The 18,267-nt window shown below is 36.3% G+C and overlaps 1 protein-coding gene across 5 annotated transcripts in view; it reads right to left on the bottom strand.

The window, feature by feature from the left end:
- Nucleotides 1-574: 574 nt before the first annotated feature.
- LOC116163227 overlaps nucleotides 575-18,267 on the bottom strand; it is a 49,344-nt gene continuing 31,651 nt past the window's right edge. The window contains exons 1-9 of one of the 5 annotated variants that reach the window (XM_031477088.1): nucleotides 16,800-16,950; nucleotides 16,679-16,743; nucleotides 11,034-11,099; nucleotides 2,631-2,917; nucleotides 1,849-2,155; nucleotides 1,619-1,797; nucleotides 1,312-1,561; nucleotides 948-1,193; nucleotides 575-902 (exon numbers count right to left, since the gene is read on the bottom strand). In XM_031477088.1, the coding sequence (XP_031332948.1) occupies nucleotides 694-902; nucleotides 948-1,193; nucleotides 1,312-1,561; nucleotides 1,619-1,797; nucleotides 1,849-2,155; nucleotides 2,631-2,917; nucleotides 11,034-11,094 (1,539 nt within the window). In that variant the 5' untranslated portion in view covers nucleotides 11,095-11,099; nucleotides 16,679-16,743; nucleotides 16,800-16,950 and the 3' untranslated portion in view covers nucleotides 575-693. Of the gene's footprint in view, nucleotides 903-947; nucleotides 1,194-1,311; nucleotides 1,562-1,618; nucleotides 1,798-1,848; nucleotides 2,156-2,630; nucleotides 2,918-11,033; nucleotides 11,100-16,678; nucleotides 16,952-16,978; nucleotides 17,096-18,267 lie in introns of those variants that run through there. The other 4 variants (XM_031477089.1, XM_031477090.1, XM_031477087.1 and 1 more) reach the window with 4 other exon arrangements.

Raw genomic sequence — 18,267 nt, 5'->3', positions numbered from 1 at the left:
CGCAGGGAGCTCCATTCCGATCTAGTTTAATATATAAAATAACAGTCTTTAATCTTGGCTTACCACCTTTTATGCCGACTGAACTAGGACTTCCCCCATCTTAACCACCTAATATTAGTTACCAGTACCTAGTGCTGAGAGGGATATTATCTTCAAATCTTACTTATTTTTTTATGGAACATTTATTTTTTTATTTTTGAATGCTAATAACAGAAACTAAGATAAATACACCAGTAACAAAGTTTCTGCTTTCATGAAAAATTAAAAATTAGAAACGGAGCCGTTATTCAAGGAGTTATGATAACAGGAACCAATATACCGGTATCGTTGTTTATTAGTTCCAAAGAACAGGTATTATTCGGTTCTCTCTCTTTCACACATTGTACTATGTTCTTTTCGCATGGTATATCGTGCGTTTATTGTTATCGTTGTTTTATTTCCGTGTTCAAAAATAAAAAATAGGTGTAAAACCGGAAGTAATAAACCTATAGACAGAGAAGGGTCACCATAAATAGGTAACTTAACGCTTTGAGAATTCGTGTAGAGAGTGGCGTGAATGACGACAATGCAACAATAATTTTGAGTGACTAGTTTTATTTAACAAATTGTTGTAGTATAACGTTATAAAAAATAATATATTTTGAAGGTTGTGACACATGTACAAATTGTTTTCCTTTCAAATAAGGCACCTATTCATGCAACAAGATCTTCATTATTCCCTGGTGCATGATAAGTCTGCACTTTAACAGCGGTAGGATCTTCAGTATTCCGAAGGATCGTCTTGTGAATAATTAAATAACTTATTCCACAAACTATGCTTAATCCACTGAATACTCTGAGTGTGCTGGTACCGCCAATATATTTATAAAGAATACCACCCAGTACACTGCCAACTGCATATCCTAAACTAATATAATTAAAATGTGTTAAATTCGTATTTTCCCTACCAAATCCATCATCCATTCCAGCCGCTATACCCTGCATGGTTGCCGACATTCCAGGAGGCGAGATTGCATTTGCATATGCTACAATGGTTGTATAGATCAGAGCATATGAGGGTCCTTGCATTAGAGCTTCAATAGGTATAATCCACCAGGGTGATGGTACTATGGATATTAAACCATATCTGATGCCATAACTAAGGAAACAACAACTGAAGGTTGCGGCATATCCAATTTTTCTTATAATTGTCCCTAAAATGCATACTGGTTGACATTTATGGTAGGTACCATTTATGTAAGTAAGATCGTTATGGTGAAACGTAGACAGTAGGTGAAAATAGAAACTTTATTTAGAAATTCCATATTTTACCTGATATATAAAAAAATATAATTTCGGCGCCCAGGGTTTGCGCTGCAACTATTAAGCCTTCCAACAATTTTGTATTTGGTGTCTTTGTCAGCAATGCGAAGTCTTCTATGTACCAAAATAAAAAGTATACAACAAAGCTATCTACAATTCCAGCCATTGTGGCATAAAATATAAATACGATTGTTTGACAATTATTTAAAAGGTCCTTCAGACTTTTAAAAATGTTTTTCGGAGCTTGAATTATTGGAATCTAGACATATACATCCAACTGTATTATTGATAATTGGTACATGATTCACTTACCTACCTCAAGTTTAATACACGCAAAAAAGTCTATCGCTGTACATATTAACATGATTATCAGAGCCGGAGTGTATGTCAGTTGATTACCAGAAAAATATTGCACGACGTACCCAGAAATTAAGGCGGTGATCCCAAAACCTATTGTACCCCACACTCTCTGTTTTCCATAATCATATTCGTCTTCTAAAGCAGCTCGAATGAGTACCTAAGTGATATTGCATACGAATAACTTACCAATTACATCAAAACAAATTGCGTCACTAATTGAGTTTAGAACGTTAAAACCAATAGTCCCTAATGAAATTAGGATAATAAAAGCCCAGAATGTAAAAGATGTATATAAACAATGCGTGTTATTTTCAATGTCATCATCACATATTGCATCGCAAACAGAGCAATCCAAACTCGCATTATAAAAGCAGACATTGTCTTGCAGTCCCAATTGTATTATCCCAGATATGCCTTTAAAAGTGTCTTTGTTGCACTTCAGATCACAGGTAACTCGACTTGTACTATTACATGAAAGATCCTCCAAATTGTCCTGAAACGTAACTGTATATACGAGGAACGATAGGATTATCGTTTATCCCTTTTAAGATTAAGTATATCGCAAAAAGGTGCAATAAAATTTTATAATCATCTATCTGATACTATTTGGTTGCTTAATGAAAAGGTTTTTAGCAGCAACATTAAACATTTTTTGTTGTCAAAGGCGTTCTATTCGCAAAATGAATATTTTAATTTTAAATTCGGCGGAAAAATTTAAATTTATGTATTAGTTTAGATCTCGGTTTAGATTTTTGTGTAATTTTATTTTGACGATTGTATGTAACTTTCTCTGTTACTAAAACATAATAAAAGTTATTATTATTATTACATAAGGTTTCCAGTTCAGTTTTATTGCTAGTGAACTAGAGCTGGGAGTATTTATTTCATTATGGTTTTACTTGTATTTTTGCTTCATTTGAAGAAGGGATCTACTTAACCTAAGATTTTAAACTTTGTTAAATGAGTACCAATTTACATGTTTCCGGTTGTGAACATTGTATCTTTTTGAAGTGGTACTGTGATATAAAGCGGGACGGCACAAAATACAGCAATGCGTAGAATAAGCTTGTCGCCAATATTAGACCAAGAAATATTGCTTTTCTGTAATGTCTCAATACATCAACAAGTAGTCCAAATGCTGGCTTTGATAATAAAAATAAAATAGGCAATATTCCCGTTACGGTTCCCATGACTACTGGTGAGATTCCTAATTCTCTACCATAGACGGACAGTTGCGGAAGGATCGGACCCATTGCTGTAACAAACATTTGTCTCTACAGTTTTCATCAAGTAATGTCAAATATAAAACAATGTGGGGAAAGTGCTGAGTCATTAACACTAATTAGGGGACAATAACATAATGTCTAGTTGAACCTGTGCGGTTGAACGGCAGCCACATATTATTCTAATTTTGACTATGGTTTATTCAATCATAAACGTTCCACCGCAAGATCACCCTGTATTATACTACTGGCACTTAGTGGTCAATGATGCTACACCCTTTGACGCATACAAAAGAGGTAAAAATGGAAGCTGACGATGCGCCTGATGGAAGCTCAGCGTCACAGACGGTAACCATAAGAAGGTGGCTGATGGCGGAAGATGTATGCGATCCAGTTTTCCTGCAGCTGATCACGTCCTTCGACCTACCTTCGAACATATTTTTAAAGCTACAAATAACTGAATTGGAATTAGCGGGAGATTGACTGATAGGCGGTACGAAGTTTTTCGGGTCTGCTAGTGAGAAATCTATTAAATATGAACCTTTATACAGGCTATTATTATTTATTAATGTCATGCAGATATTTCATGGGGTGATAGTACTCCTCAAAATAAGAATAAAATGTAACTATATGCATAGACCAAATCTATGCGAGCTGCATGGTCTAAAAGGCGTCGTTTTCGTTATACAGGGTGGCAAAGAAAATTCAACACCCTGTATACCGCGACCAACTATTTTCATACTTTATTGTAGTAATTGATGTATCAAATTTGAAACAATTATCCCAGAACATAAGAGAGACAACGTAAAATACAAAAGAACAATAGAAACTTTGCCACCCTGTATAACAAAAATGACTCCCTTTACACCACGCACATATTTGCATTTTTTCTTATTTTGACGAGTGCTATCACCCCCTGAAATATCTGCATGACATTAATTAACACCCTGTATTTTTAAAACATGCTTGCCAAAAGTACCCCTGCCCATTATTCAGGCTTTAGCGTGGCGGACAAAGGGGCAAATTATAGTGCTTGGTTACATGTAAGTTTTGCCTTGAGCCGGCCCTGATTTCGATTGCAACAGAGGGGTTCATTTTGCAATAGTGGTTGGATTGTGTACGTGAATGTTCCATCAGTTACTTTTTGTCTCTATATACTTTGTAAGCTATGGTTGCTAGCAGAGATTATACAGTCATGTAGAAGTAATAGAGATTTCCTATGTCTACTTTTATACATAAAGTCTGAAAGACGCCTAATTTTATGCAACCTAAATAACTTCTGAAAACAGATCAGGCTGTCGTATTAATTATTAATTTCAATATTTTTTGGGCGATCGGTCATTTCTGACGATTTACCATGTGTGTTTCCATGACAGTAAGTGGAATTTACCAGTTGCTATGATTACGACGACGCCCAAATTACTCACCGATCTAAAAACAGAACAGCAATAGTTATTTAGATTATTAGTGCGGGAACAGTTATTTTGAAGATGAGCGCGAAGTTTGGCGGCGCGAGTGCGCAACGCGCACGAGCGACGCATCTCGCGCGAATCAAGCAAATACTGTTCACGCACGTAACAGATGTATTCTATTTTTTGCACGGATTAGTTAAATCCAATTTATATAAATTCAAATCCTTTTCGCGAGATTTTTGCGACATTATAATTCTATTGAAAAAATCAAGTCCTCTATGCCGATAAAGTAGAAATTTAAAATGTCAATTTATTGTTAAAAACTTCTGGTTTAAGCTTATTTTTGCCCGTGTACTACAGGGAATGATGTAAAGTGTATTTATATTTTCTTTTTTACTCTTCCATCATGCTACTTATTAGTTCATGATCCGCAGTTAATAGCTAATTTCGTTGAATTTTTAGGCACTAGTGCGCGAAAGTAGATAGTCAATTGTAAAATTGACGTTCCCACGTTCGTGTTTGATTGGGAAAACGCGATTTAGAACGAAGCAGTGCAAAAAAATACTTACCGACGCCTTTTTAAAAACAATCAGTTCTACATTACATTTAATCTTTAATTATTGTTACATTAAACGTACAATTTATGCTGATGTTTCCTATAGAAAGAACACGTTCTTCATTTAAACCTGAAGCAATAGAGATCAATGAGTTTGAAGATGTGCTTTCGTTTTTCTTAATACATTCCAATTACAATTTTGTTTTGTAAAATCTTCGACATACTATTCGGCCACCGGCGAATACCTCGCTCATAAAGTCATCACGGAAGCAAGGTTGTTTTATTAGAAAGGTTGTCTGGTAACTCTAAACCAATAGAATGCTTGCATTTTGAAGGCGGGAAAACGTCATCCAGAATACACATTTAAAATTGCTCATAGGTTACAATGCTAATAAAAGGGGTAAAACATTTAGTTTTTGCAGTATATTTTGGGTATATGTATTATAAGGGTGGATCTTATATTGGAAATCTTGGAAGTTTATCGACTTCCACCTTTGAAAGCAATCAAAGTATTGAAAAAATGAGTGTGGTGCGTAAGCTGTTTTACATTGCACGAGGACTCGTGAAAATGTAATCAAATTAATTTTAGAGGTGGAAATGGATAAAATTCCGCGTTCTACAAAACAGGAACCACCCCTATGTACCAATAGCTAGCCTTTGGGAATTAAAACTCTAAACATTCTTTAGCGGATGACGCCAAATCAAATGCTGTTGCGTTTTATGGAATATGTATATTTATAGTATGTACAAAATGGTAACCGAGGTGCACACGGCGAGCTCTGTCGTTGGGGTCTTCTGCAGGTCTTCTGACTGATAGAGTGTGGCGCGAGGTCGAGGTGGCAAGGCGACCTGGTTCTGCAGGTAGAGAGCTTTTTGTTTCTTGAAGTGCAGTCGAAGCAGAAATTGCGTTGCACTTTGCAGAGTTCGTGGCTCTGCTTTTAAACGCTTTCATCGGTTGGCCGTTTTGACCAATGAGGGCGCAGCACATTTTAGTTTGCTGCCGGATGTGAAACATTTTCTTACCCATTCTTTAAGAACGGTAGGGTCCTTGGGAAACGTAAAAACCGAGATTTTATTTGCACCAGGATGAGGAATTTTAGTGTTACCGCCACTCTAAAAAAATACTTAATTATAACATACAAAAGTGCATATAATTGATGAACTAACCTTTCAATCACGGCTAGGAAAACGCACAAAATTCACAAACTAAATGTCTTTATATTGCACCAAACAGGTATCTACAGCTAATATAATGTCCTTACGCACTTCAAAATTCAACAAATTGTAAACAAATAAACTATAACTCAAGAAAAATAAGCAACCGCGGGACTACAAACAACGTTGAACGTCAATGTCTGAATTCTCGATGACGTATACATTCCGTCCCTCCCGCTTCCGCCCACATAGTTACCAGGTAACCTTTGAAATAAAATAATCTTGTAACGGAATTGCAAAGCTCCTTAAGCTTTGCAATTCCGTTATTCCGTTCAGATAAGCGCCTTACGCTTATCTGAAAACGTTTCCCCTAATATTTTACGTATGGTCTATTTATCAGAGATTCAGACTCACTTATATTACTGTAACATTGTTTGGGGTAATGGTACAACTGCAACACGAATACTTGCTCTCCAACTTAGAATTATAGGCAATCTGCAGTATAGAGAAGATTGCAAAAATGTGTTTATTAAATTCAGATTGTTGACATTTCCTTGCATATTTATACTACACTGTATTCTATATGCTAAGATTCGTGCCAATGAACTTTGTGTAAGGTCCGATATACATAGTTATAATACACGAAATTGTAGTAATCTTGATCTAAAGCATTACAGATTAGAAAAAACTCACAGAAGTTTTGTAAATATTTCGTTTGAGCTTTTTAACCTGCTGCCTGGCCAGACCAGGGATTTACCGTACAATGCCCTGAAAACTGAATTTAAAAAATTCCTTACTGAAGGCGCATTTTATACTATTAATGAATTTAAAGACTGTGATTTATGTGTAATTTAACATGAATGTATAAATGTTGTGTTGTTCCCTTTGACTTTGTAAATGTTTTATTGGCATGTTAACAGTAATATAGTATATTAAGTACCTATGGAGAACGGTAAGGGATTTTTACCGTTCGAAGACAATTGTTTGGAGGAGGAGCGAAGCGACGACTCCAATTATTGTCTGAGAACGGTAACCCTTAACGTTCGACGTGCTTTATAACATTTTTTGCGCGATCGAAATTAAAATTATGCAACCAATATAAATATGCACTAAGAAATTAACGAGCAGAATAAATCGAAATGATCGAAGTGGTATGGTTGTACATCACTAGGTAACCAGTTTAATTGTCAAAATTGAAATTAATAATTTCATAAAAATGTGCATGTGTCTGATGTAGTTTACTAGCTTTGCACTTTATGACTTTATGAGCGTCTTTCTATAGGAAACAACAGCACAAATTGTACGTTTAATGTACCTAACAATAATTAAAGATTAAATGTAATGTAAGACTGTTGATTTTTAAAAAGGCGTCGGTAAGTATTTTTGCTGTTCTGTTTTTAGATCGGTAAGTAATTTTGGCGTCGTCGTAATCATAGCAACTGGTAAATTCTACGTACTGTCATGGAAACACCCATGGTAAATAGTCAGAAATGACCGATCGCGCAATAGTATATTAAAGTACAAGTGTCATTTGACGAAGATTGTCGCACGAGGTAGTTTGCCGCATAAGCCGCGTAGCGGCGAATGCGGCAAAAGCCGAGTGCGACAAGTAGACAAATGACACGTGTGCTTTATACTATTTTTTTCTATTTCGACTTTTATTTTAAATAATAAATTATACAAATTATAAATATTGCCTTTAGGCGTTGTTAGGTAATTTTAAACTATCATTCAGTGTATGTTGGTAATAGACACAAGTCATTTATTTTCACGTTGGCTAACCTGATTCCTGTATTTTCAAACTTCAAACTTTTAATTATTTGGTCATAATTCCATTTTGCGGCAGTTATGATGAATACGGATGACAAACACGTCTCTTGTACCCCACCAGAGATCCAAGTGAGATTGCCAATGAAGCGACGTTAAATTTACTGCCTGTAAAATCGAAAGTAAAGTACGAGGAGTACAAAATTTTTGAAAACTGGCTGGCCGAGAAGGGAGTTCAAAAAGTAAGCAAGAATGTATACTGCTGGCATATTTTACTACGCTAAGTAAAAATAAAAAAAGTTCTACTCTTTGGAGTATATATTCAAAATTAATCGGAATTAATACAATCGGTCAAGTTCCTCGTACGTTATTTACACTTTACAGGTTATGTTTAGTTTTGATTTGACGGATACCGTTGACAGTAAAAAAGCGAGGGGTACCAATCCAACAAAATAAAAAAAATAATGCGTTTCTATTTCTTTCAGCATCATTTCTGTCTAGAAACGCACGCAAACTGGGCCAATCAAGTACGGTTTTGGTATTGTTTCCACATCGAAATAGAAAAAAAATATTATTAAACTACATCAGACACATGCACAAGAAATTATTAATTTCAGTTTTGACAAATAAACTGGTTACCTAGTGATGTGTAGGTACCATACCACTTCGATCATTTATCGATTTATTCTGCTCGTTAATTTCTTAGTGCATATTTATATTGGTTGCATAATTTTAATTTCGATCGCGCAAAAAATGTTATAAGCACGTCGAACGTTAAGGGTTACCGTTCTCAGACAATGATTGGAGTCGTCGCTCCGCTCCTCCTCCAAACAATTGTCTTCGAACGGTAAAAATCCCTTACCGTTCTCCATACTTAATATACTATAGTTGCTTTAGCTTCACAGAAAATAAATCACATTGGAAGCGGAGTCGATCACGGCCAGGCCAGACGTCCAGACTCGGCGCTCCTACATTGCAGCTAATTTTCACCAAAGCTTTCATGCAACTGGAGGAAAAACCAAAACCTTTTTGAACGTTGTCAGACCAGTTCACACCCGACTCTCCTCTCGGAAACGTGCACTGGCTTCAGTGCAGGAGGGGCGACGGTGCGTCATGTGCACGAACTTATAAATTAAGATGGATTGCTAATGCTGAATTGACAAATGACACCTACATGGGGGCAGCCATGATGTGGCACTCACTTGGCGCGAAATTCAAATCAACTAATAAACAAGCATTAACCTCCCGTTTTCTAAATAAATTACTGTGACACATTTCATTTTCTAAGGCTGCAATAGTCTCAAAACTTGAGCACTAGGAAAATTCCCCTAGAAAATAACTAAAAAGTGCACATCATGCCCGCGCCCATGCTAGGGTCATTTCTACCGCGCTATGCAACTGTTTGATCAGCAGTCCATCTTAATTTATAAGTTCGTGGTCATGTGTCTGTTTTTTTCAGACCCGCTCAGACCGCCTGATCGGGAGAAATTCCGCTTCCAATGTAGGACCTTAAGCTCCGTTTAACTGTTATCGGCACTATACCAATTGTAAATATCAACTTTTTATTTTGTTGAATACATCGCACATGTACTAAAATTGGAATACGAAAGTCAAAGCGATAAATTCAAATGAATTAATATGACAGGCAGATCCTCATTTGTTGTAGGTAGTTACTTTGGTTGCATATACGGCCCCATGACACCGATCGATCGATATACAGATTTCTAGAGTAGTGTCGGTGAAGTTTTGTAGCGTCCCCGTTTCAGGGAAGTGTATATCCTCCCACAAACTACGGATGTAGTCCTCGGGCACGAGTTTCCATTTTCGGGAAGTAATAGTTTGGGATATTATTCTAACCGTCTGGAAGTTCATCTTGCGAGAAATCGTTCACTATGCGATAGAATCCACAGAATATAGCCCGCTTGATGAATTTAGTGTGGTATCGCGGATCTATTTGTGCAGCAATTATATAGCTACTTCGTAGGGGAGTAACAATAAGTTGGCAGTCAGAACGACGTGGTATGGCGCAAGCGAATGAGGGGCATGTTAGACTGATGGTTGAGGGAAACTTTCCTTTCGAGAACGTGGTGCGGCAGATGTGATGCGGTTACTGAAACCGACGCAAGTAGGTACGAAAACACGCCGTCTGAAAACTACGGTAACCTTTTCCAGCATCCCTTTTCTCCATGGCTAGTGTTCACAACGGCCAAAATGATCCATCGTGATTTTCTTCAATGCCAGCCAGCGGTGGTTAAGGTGATTTCTACTACGTGGAATGCCGCTTCTTTAAATTCGATGGGCACATTGTAACCAGAGGCGGACCGAGGCCTCAGGGGGCCCTGGGCTAATATTTGTAGGGGGCCCTCTACTCAATGAATTTCGGATTATCGAAAAACATCTTCATTTCTATTTCTATTATTTCTCAGGAAAATTATTATTAAAATTACAGGTCGAAGGCAAATGCACTAAGTATAAATACAATGAAAAATATTGAAATACAGTAGGGTTCAAATTTCAAAAAGCACAGAATACACAGAAACAGTGAAGCTCGATCTGTACACAGCGGCAGGCGAAAAACCACTGATCTATTTTTAGAACTAGACCTGTAAGAATCAGAATGGCTTTCAATTTCAACACGTTACCCGGTGCCTTGGGGTGAGTAATGTAGAATATTGCCTGCACGGTGACTACATGAAAATAGAATAATAGGTAGTGTTTTCAAGTGTTTTAGAGGAATTTTTTGAAAGAAATTTCCCTTATGTGATGGTTTTGTCCGTCCGTCTGTACCTCGTCTAACTCGAAAAGAACCAGCGCAAATCTTCTTCAATCAACTCCTACGATAGTTCAAGGATCAGTGCTTTTGATTATGAGCCGCATTAAAAGTTGCGCTTCCGAATGCGAGCTAAGTATAAAAAAATTTCCCTACTGAAAACTTATACGATGCTTCGTTTTTCTTTTGGGCATCGGAATGCACGGAACGTTGGATTACCGCGACCGTACTGTAATTATGAAATATATCATAAAGGAAACTCTAACGTAGATGGCATGGCATGTACATTATATTTACACCGACTATTGCGCGCCAAAGGGACTTCTGGAATAGGATCGTGACAATGTTGAACGAAAAGACGATTGTAGACCGGGATCAGGTCTTCTGTGACCGGCAATCTTTCCTGACGAGAAGTTTACAAAATTTGTGATTGTACGTATCTTTAAGTAAAATTTGCTTACGTTACGACTCTTTCTCAAAATACTCACCTGCCATAAAGAACAGAAAATGGGCCTTTATTGGAAGTAATCCTCTATTGACCCTAACCATTGCACCTGCAAAAAAACGAATTATTCAGAATTGAGAGGTGGTTTCTTTTTTTATTTAAAAAAAACACACAGCAAGGGCAATATGCAGGTTCGAATTTGGGATAGAGCATTGCTATTTGTAAATGTATAGTGTATTGGGTTGGTAGAGCACCCTTACGTGAAATCTCGCCCACTTAAAAATAAAGACCAACAAGTTAAAAAGTAATCGTAAACGATTTACATAAAGCGCATTTCCACGTGCATTCATTTCCCATTTGTAAGATGCAACTTCTGTTAAAATCGTAAAAATCCGGCCACAAATATGAAAGATAGCGTTGCACATGGGCAATCCATTGTTGACGTGCTACTTCAATTTCAGTTTATGAGAAGAATTTCATTTCAATGCTTTTGTAAATAAGAAAGTTGGAACTGCGCATGCGCAAACCTAAATTTTAAAACTAATGTTAGATTTTCCTTTGTTCCAAGCGCCTAAGTATCACATTTCACTTAAATAGTTCCATAGATAAAAAAGTTGGCACTGCGCATGCGCAAAACCAAATTTTGAAATTGGCGTTTGATTTTCCTTTATCCCAAGTGCCTATGTATCAAATTTCGTTTAAATTCTTCCATAAATAAAAAAGTTGGCACTGCGCATGCGCAAAACCAAATTTTGAAATTGGCGTTTGATTTTCCTTTATCCCAAGTGCCTATGTATCAAATTTCGTTTAAATTCTTCCATAAATAAAAAAGTTGGCACTGCGCATGCGCAAAACCAAATTTTGAAATTGGCGTTTGATTTTCCTTTATCCCAAGTGCCTATGTATCAAATTTCGTTTAAATTCTTCCATAAATAAAAAAGTTGGCACTGCGCATGCGCAAAACCAAATTTTGAAATTGGCGTTTGATTTTCCTTTATCCCAAGTGCCTATGTATCAAATTTCGTTTAAATTCTTCCATAAATAAAAAAGTTGGCACTGCGCATGCGCAAAACCAAATTTTGAAATTGGCGTTTGATTTTCCTTTATTGAAGTGCCTATGTATCAAATTTCGTTTAAATTCTTCCATAAATAAAAAAGTTGGCACTGCGCATGCGCAAAACCAAATTTTGAAATTGGCGTTTGATTTTCCTTTATCCCAAGTGCCTATGTATCAAATTTCGTTTAAATTCTTCCATAAATAAAAAAGTTGGCACTGCGCATGCGCAAAACCAAATTTTGAAATTGGCGTTTGATTTTCCTTTATTCCAAGTGCCTATGTATCAAATTTCATTCAAATACTTTTATAAGTAAAAAAGTTTGCAATTCGGTTTATAAATGGTCGAGATGCGAAAAGGGCACTGTGAATTTTGAATCGATTCGATTCAACTTTTGGCATTGCGTATTATATGGCTAAAGCTATGCCCATATTGAATTTCATGCAATTCAGTTCATAACTAACGGAGATGTAAAAGCGATCGAACATTTCTAAACAAAGTTATGGTTCACACGGACAGATAGATGGGCAGACAGACAAAGGAACAGACGGAGAGATCAACCGGCAGGCGAGAGATAGCAATGCAAAATTATAAACGATCTCTAGGATCGTTAATAAACGGCAAAAGTGTAAAATTATGGAACATGTAAAAAACGGTTTTTTGTTTTTTTACAATAACTTTTTTTGTAAGCGGTACAGAAAAAATTCCTTCCTTGGTACAAGACTCGACACCATAACGAACCAAATAGCGAAAAAGTAGAACAATAGCTCTTAAGATAAAAAACTAGTAGCGTCGCAAAGTTAGCGGACGGACGGACGGACGGACGGACAAAGTGGCCACAATAGCGCATTTTTTTTTTTGTGGAAATGCGCTAAAAATACTCGCTTCGGCGGTACATATACTATACAAACAAGTATAAATTGTGCACAACTCTTGTGCAGATAAAGCCTATTTTTTTAAACCGAAATAGCTTTTGTTTTGACATCATCAATGGATATATTTCTTGCAGACGTCTCAATCGCCCTTTGAGAGTACCTTCTTCCCACAATCCGTTCTTGAGGTATAAGGTCACGATAAGAGGCCGAGGAGGAGAGCAATGGTTGGTAATAATTAATTCCTTTCGTTGAGACCTTTAATTATCACAATAACAATCACCGCAAAATCGGTGTGCGTGCGGGATTATTTTATTCTACAAAATTATGAACAACAAACAACAATAGCAGCAGCAAATCGTTAAAATCCATCAATCAAACAATTAAATTAAATGCACACCCGCGCAAACACTATGAAGAGCTTATGTAATTAGCTGTGACAGATGGCCATGACAAACATGATGCGTTCCTATTGGTGCTTGCTACCGTAGTGTGCGGTGCAGTGCAGAAAGTTTGAAGTTTACATACTTTCGGCACGCGGCTGCAAGTCGTCTGCACTGCATATGTCATTGTGAATTGTCATATGGGTATGCGTATTTCAAACTTTTATACAAAGGCACCGCACCGCAACAGCACTGCACTACCACCTATTTGAATGGGGCTTTATAGTTTGTACATACAAACCAATTTATTTCGATGAGGATGAGACCTTTCATTAGAATACCATGAAGGGTAGAACCATTGAATAAGTAATTATAATTACTTATTCAATGGTAGAACATGTGTTTACCTCCCTCCCATTTTCTAAAGTTAAACTTGGCACCACTAAAGGTATGCGTATGCAAAATCTGAGACCAATTGGTTGTCGTATGTAAAAGCACAGACAACATATACAACACCTTTATTAGATGACAATCAAAGTGCAATACATTTAATTAAAAATCCAGAGTTTCATAAACGAACCAAACATATTGACACAAAATACCATTTTATCCGTGAACAGTGTACCGGGCATAAAATTTGTGTTGAATATGTGGAAAGTGCTAAACAGTTAGAACAAAAAGAGGCATGAATTGTTACGAGAACAATTTGGTGTGAAATTAAAAAATGTTTAGTGTATGTAATGTAACTATGGAAACTTTATTATTTAGTTTAATATCGTGATTTTGATATTGATAATGAAAGACAGATTTTAGTGAGAGTGTTGAGATATTTGAAAATGCCTTCCCTCCTTAACGCCTTGATTTAGTTTTAATTATTGTAAAATTAGGTAGTAATGAAAAAGTAGTTAGTTGTTTTTAGTTGCCATGAATAGTTAGTTATAGCACAGACAATGTTGTCTGTGGTAAAAGTTATGCACGTTTTACTTTCAAAAACAGTGATGTGATGACATTTAATGAAAATGTAATCAAATTAATTTTAGAGGTGGAAATTGATAAAATTCCGCGATCTACAAAATAAGAACCATAATACCTTGGCTTGGGGAATTAAAACTCTAAACATTCTTTAGCGGACGACGCTAAATAAAATGCGGTTACGTTTTATGGAATATGTATATTTAGTATGTACAAAATGGTAACCGAGGCGCACGCGGCGAGCTCCGTCGTTGGGTTCAGCACGGATGCGGGTCTTCTGACTAATCAGGGCCGCTGATAAGGGGGGTCAGCCGGGGCATTTGCCCCGGGGCCCGGTCATATTCCGGGGGCCCGGCCAAAAGAGATTTTGAAACATGATTTTTCATTGTATTTTTTAACAGAAATCTGCATATGCATATCTCTATATGAGAGAGTAGAATATAAAAAAAATGCACAGCAGATTTAAAAAACCATACCATATTGAGCAAAATTTCCTAATTACGGCACAGTGGCAGAAGGCTCGCTAGGTAAAAAACCGTTTGAGATCGACTATGGGTCAAGATCGTTAGATCAATCTCGATACATTAGCTCTTGAAGCTCAACTTGCTAGAGAAATTAATTTTGAGCGAGTGATATTCACTTTTGCTAATAAGAAAATCAGCAGAGTTAAATTGTAATTTGGTTATTTGAATTCTAACAATTCATAATAAATTATGAAAATTACTGTGTCTGTATGAAAATTATTCAAATGTTCTCCTTTCAAATCTAAGTATATAGTTTAAGATAAGGGTGATGGACAACAGAAATTTCAATTATAAGGGCCCGGTCAAAAAATATTCCCGGGGCCCGTCGAGGCTAACGGCGCCCCTGTGACTAATGGTAGTGTGGCGGTAGGGCGAGGTCGAGCTGGTAAGGTGACCTGGTTCTGCAGGTGAAGAGGTTTTTGTTTCTTGAAGTGCAGTCGAAGCAGGAATTGCGTTGCAGTTTGCAGAGTTTGTGGCTCTGCTTTTAAACGTTTGCAGCCAGGGACGCTAGGCTTTCATCGGTTCGCCGTTTTGGCCAATGAGGGCGCAGCACGTTTTAGCTTGCTGTCGGATGTGAAACATTTTTTTGCCCATTCTTTAAGAACGTTAGGGTCTTTGGGAAACGTAAAAAACGAGATTTTATTTACACCAGGATCAGGAATTTTAGAGTGTTAGGGACCTCCACTCTTCTAAAAAAAATACTTAATTATAACATACAAAAGTGCATACAACTGATGAACTAACCTTTCAATCACGGCTATGAAAACCCACAAAATTTACAAACTAAATGTCTTTATATTGCACCAAACAGATATCTACAGCTAATATACCTATGTCCTTATGCACTTCAAAATTCAACAAATTTTAAACAAGTAAAACTATAACAGACTCAAGAAAATTCCATCAAAAATAAGCGCCCGCGCGACTACAAACAACGGGAACGTCAAATGTTAATGTCTGTATTCTCGATGACGTACACATTCCGTTTCTCGCGCTTCCGCCAACATAGTTACCAGGTGTATTTTGAAATAAAACTTATAGCGTTTTCGATTGGCAAAATTCGTGCTGCACGAGTGCAATTTTTACGTTCTATTGGTAATTTTAGGGCAATTTTCTGTGTTCCATTGGCAAATGTGATGCAACAATTAGGCACTTAGTGCAAATTTTGACGCACGAGGTCGGAGAGCTCGTGGAGCAAATTTTCAAAACAAAAGTGCGACAATTTGAATTTGTTTCTTGCGTTGGAGAGTTTTTTGTTGTCATCTAGCGATAGCGAAGACGATGAACTAGCCATATAACTTCTACTTTACAAAAAGTTGCATTTACTATTTAAACTGAACGCCAAAAATTGGTTCTTTACAGGAATTTCAAATTTATATTCCTCATTGTTTATCATAAATAATAGTGAAATCGTTTCAGTAATTTTTTAGAATACAGATTTGTCGATTACCTAAATCATTGTATAAATACAAATCTAAAATGAGGTTATGGACAAATGATAACAAATATTTGTTCCATTGCGAGCAATTTTCACATGCATTTCTCCAGTTTCTCGTGCAGTACGAGTTTTGCCAATCGAAAACGCTAATAGAAAACCTAAGGTTAGGTTTTCAATGAAATAAAATAACCTTGGCACCAACAAACCATACAAATGTTAAATGGGAAGCAGCGAACGTCACTTTATTTTTAACAAGAATTACGATAAACTATGGATATGATTCTACATTTTTCGATATACGCGTACTGATTTTACGTTGTACTCAGTAGGGCCACGAGTTACAGATATTACACTAACTTCACATAAGTACTTAGATATAAATACTTACTTAAGCTAAGCAAGTAGAAACTTTAATTAAGAGAAAAGAAAGGTAGTCTTACTTACGTAAAATTAAAAGGTAAAGTGCATTTTAACCTCTTATTTTCAATCTGAAAAATTTAGTTTCACTGCTAAACAGAACAAAATATAAATAATACAAATCACTGAATTATTTATTATTATATACTTTACGTTATAGTGGCTAACACACCACTAATTAACTTATCACTAAATTGATAATGTTGTTAATCTATGTATATCAATATAGGAACATGCAGTATAATACCAAATATAGCTAATATTAAAACAGTGTAGAATTTAGATTATTTAGATCAACTGAACCATATTGCTATTTTTACGACTTACGAGTGCGACTGTTGTAATAGAATAACGAGAATGCGTCCAGCGCGATGTCAAAACAGAACAATGCGATGCAACCATATATATAAGAGAAGTATATATGGATGCAACATTCGTCAGTCGAAAAAAGTGAGAGAGGCTATCACTAACTTTGCCGCCCCAATGAAAAGGTTTTTTGCTTATTAAGTGGTTCTTTAATATGAGTATAAGTAGGTACAACCAAACTACGAGAAAATGAAATAAAATTGTAGAAATCAGAAAATGACGTTTACATAAGCATATAAAAAACGGAAATTCAAACAAAAATACAAAAACAGTGTAATAATATCTATATTTATATAGGAACTCTTCTTGACTTCTCATTTGCAAAATTGTTAACAATATATCATCAGTGGCGTACCGACAGGTAGGGCGGAGGGGCGGCACTGTGAAAGGGGCCGCAAAAATAATAATCATATTGATAAAATGCCCAACTTTGACTATGCGCACCAACGATTTAATGATTAGAAAGAATCTTGGGAGACGAGTTGGAAGGTAAGTTACCTTATATATGTTGCAATTTCACTGCGTCGTACCAGCAATTACAATGGATTTCGCCTGTATTCGTGCTGCTAAATCTTGAAATAAGGGCCCTTTGTCCCGTTTGTCATTTTGACAATTCATCGTAAGGGAAAAGGATCCGTTAATCTGTCCTGTGTCATTGTTAAAAGTAAATATTTTTTATTATTTTTTTTTTAGAAAGAACGTTTTCCACTGGTTACTGGAATAGTTAAAAGTATCCTTAGAGATACTATATTTTGGAAAGTCACCCCTGTTTAGCTCTATATTTCTAAAGGTTTTTTTAAACCTTTGTGACTTTGTACGATTCCTTCACTTCTCGTCTATAAGGATTAAGCAGTAATAAGCGAAGCAGCGACACTGGTGTATCACCGCCGGCGCTAGCTTATTCGTTGTGTATCAATTACGGTAAAGTAATAAAAAACCATGCTATATTCTATTGCATATATCGCAAATTAATGGCCTGGCAGAGATGGCTATATTTTATAATCGCTTTCAATCAATTGACATTACAAATTAAGTATTCTTTGATTACAATAAGATTTATTATTATACTACATTATTATAACAAAAGCATGTTTTTTTATTTTTAAATTTAAAAAATGCCGCCCCTAAAATTATCCTCGCCCTAGGACCGGCCCTGCACTCACACACTTCTTCGACGATGTTCCGTTTTCTCATTTTTTCTACGTATTTCGTTTTCGAGCTCGTTTTTTATGACCGCTGACAAAACAACC

This window comes from Photinus pyralis, unplaced genomic scaffold (assembly GCF_008802855.1).
Source record: "Photinus pyralis isolate 1611_PpyrPB1 unplaced genomic scaffold, Ppyr1.3 Ppyr1.4_LG2, whole genome shotgun sequence".
NCBI lineage: Eukaryota > Metazoa > Arthropoda > Insecta > Coleoptera > Lampyridae > Photinus > Photinus pyralis.
Note: the sequence above shows the minus strand (reverse complement) of the source record. Positions and strands in the feature narration are given on the sequence as shown.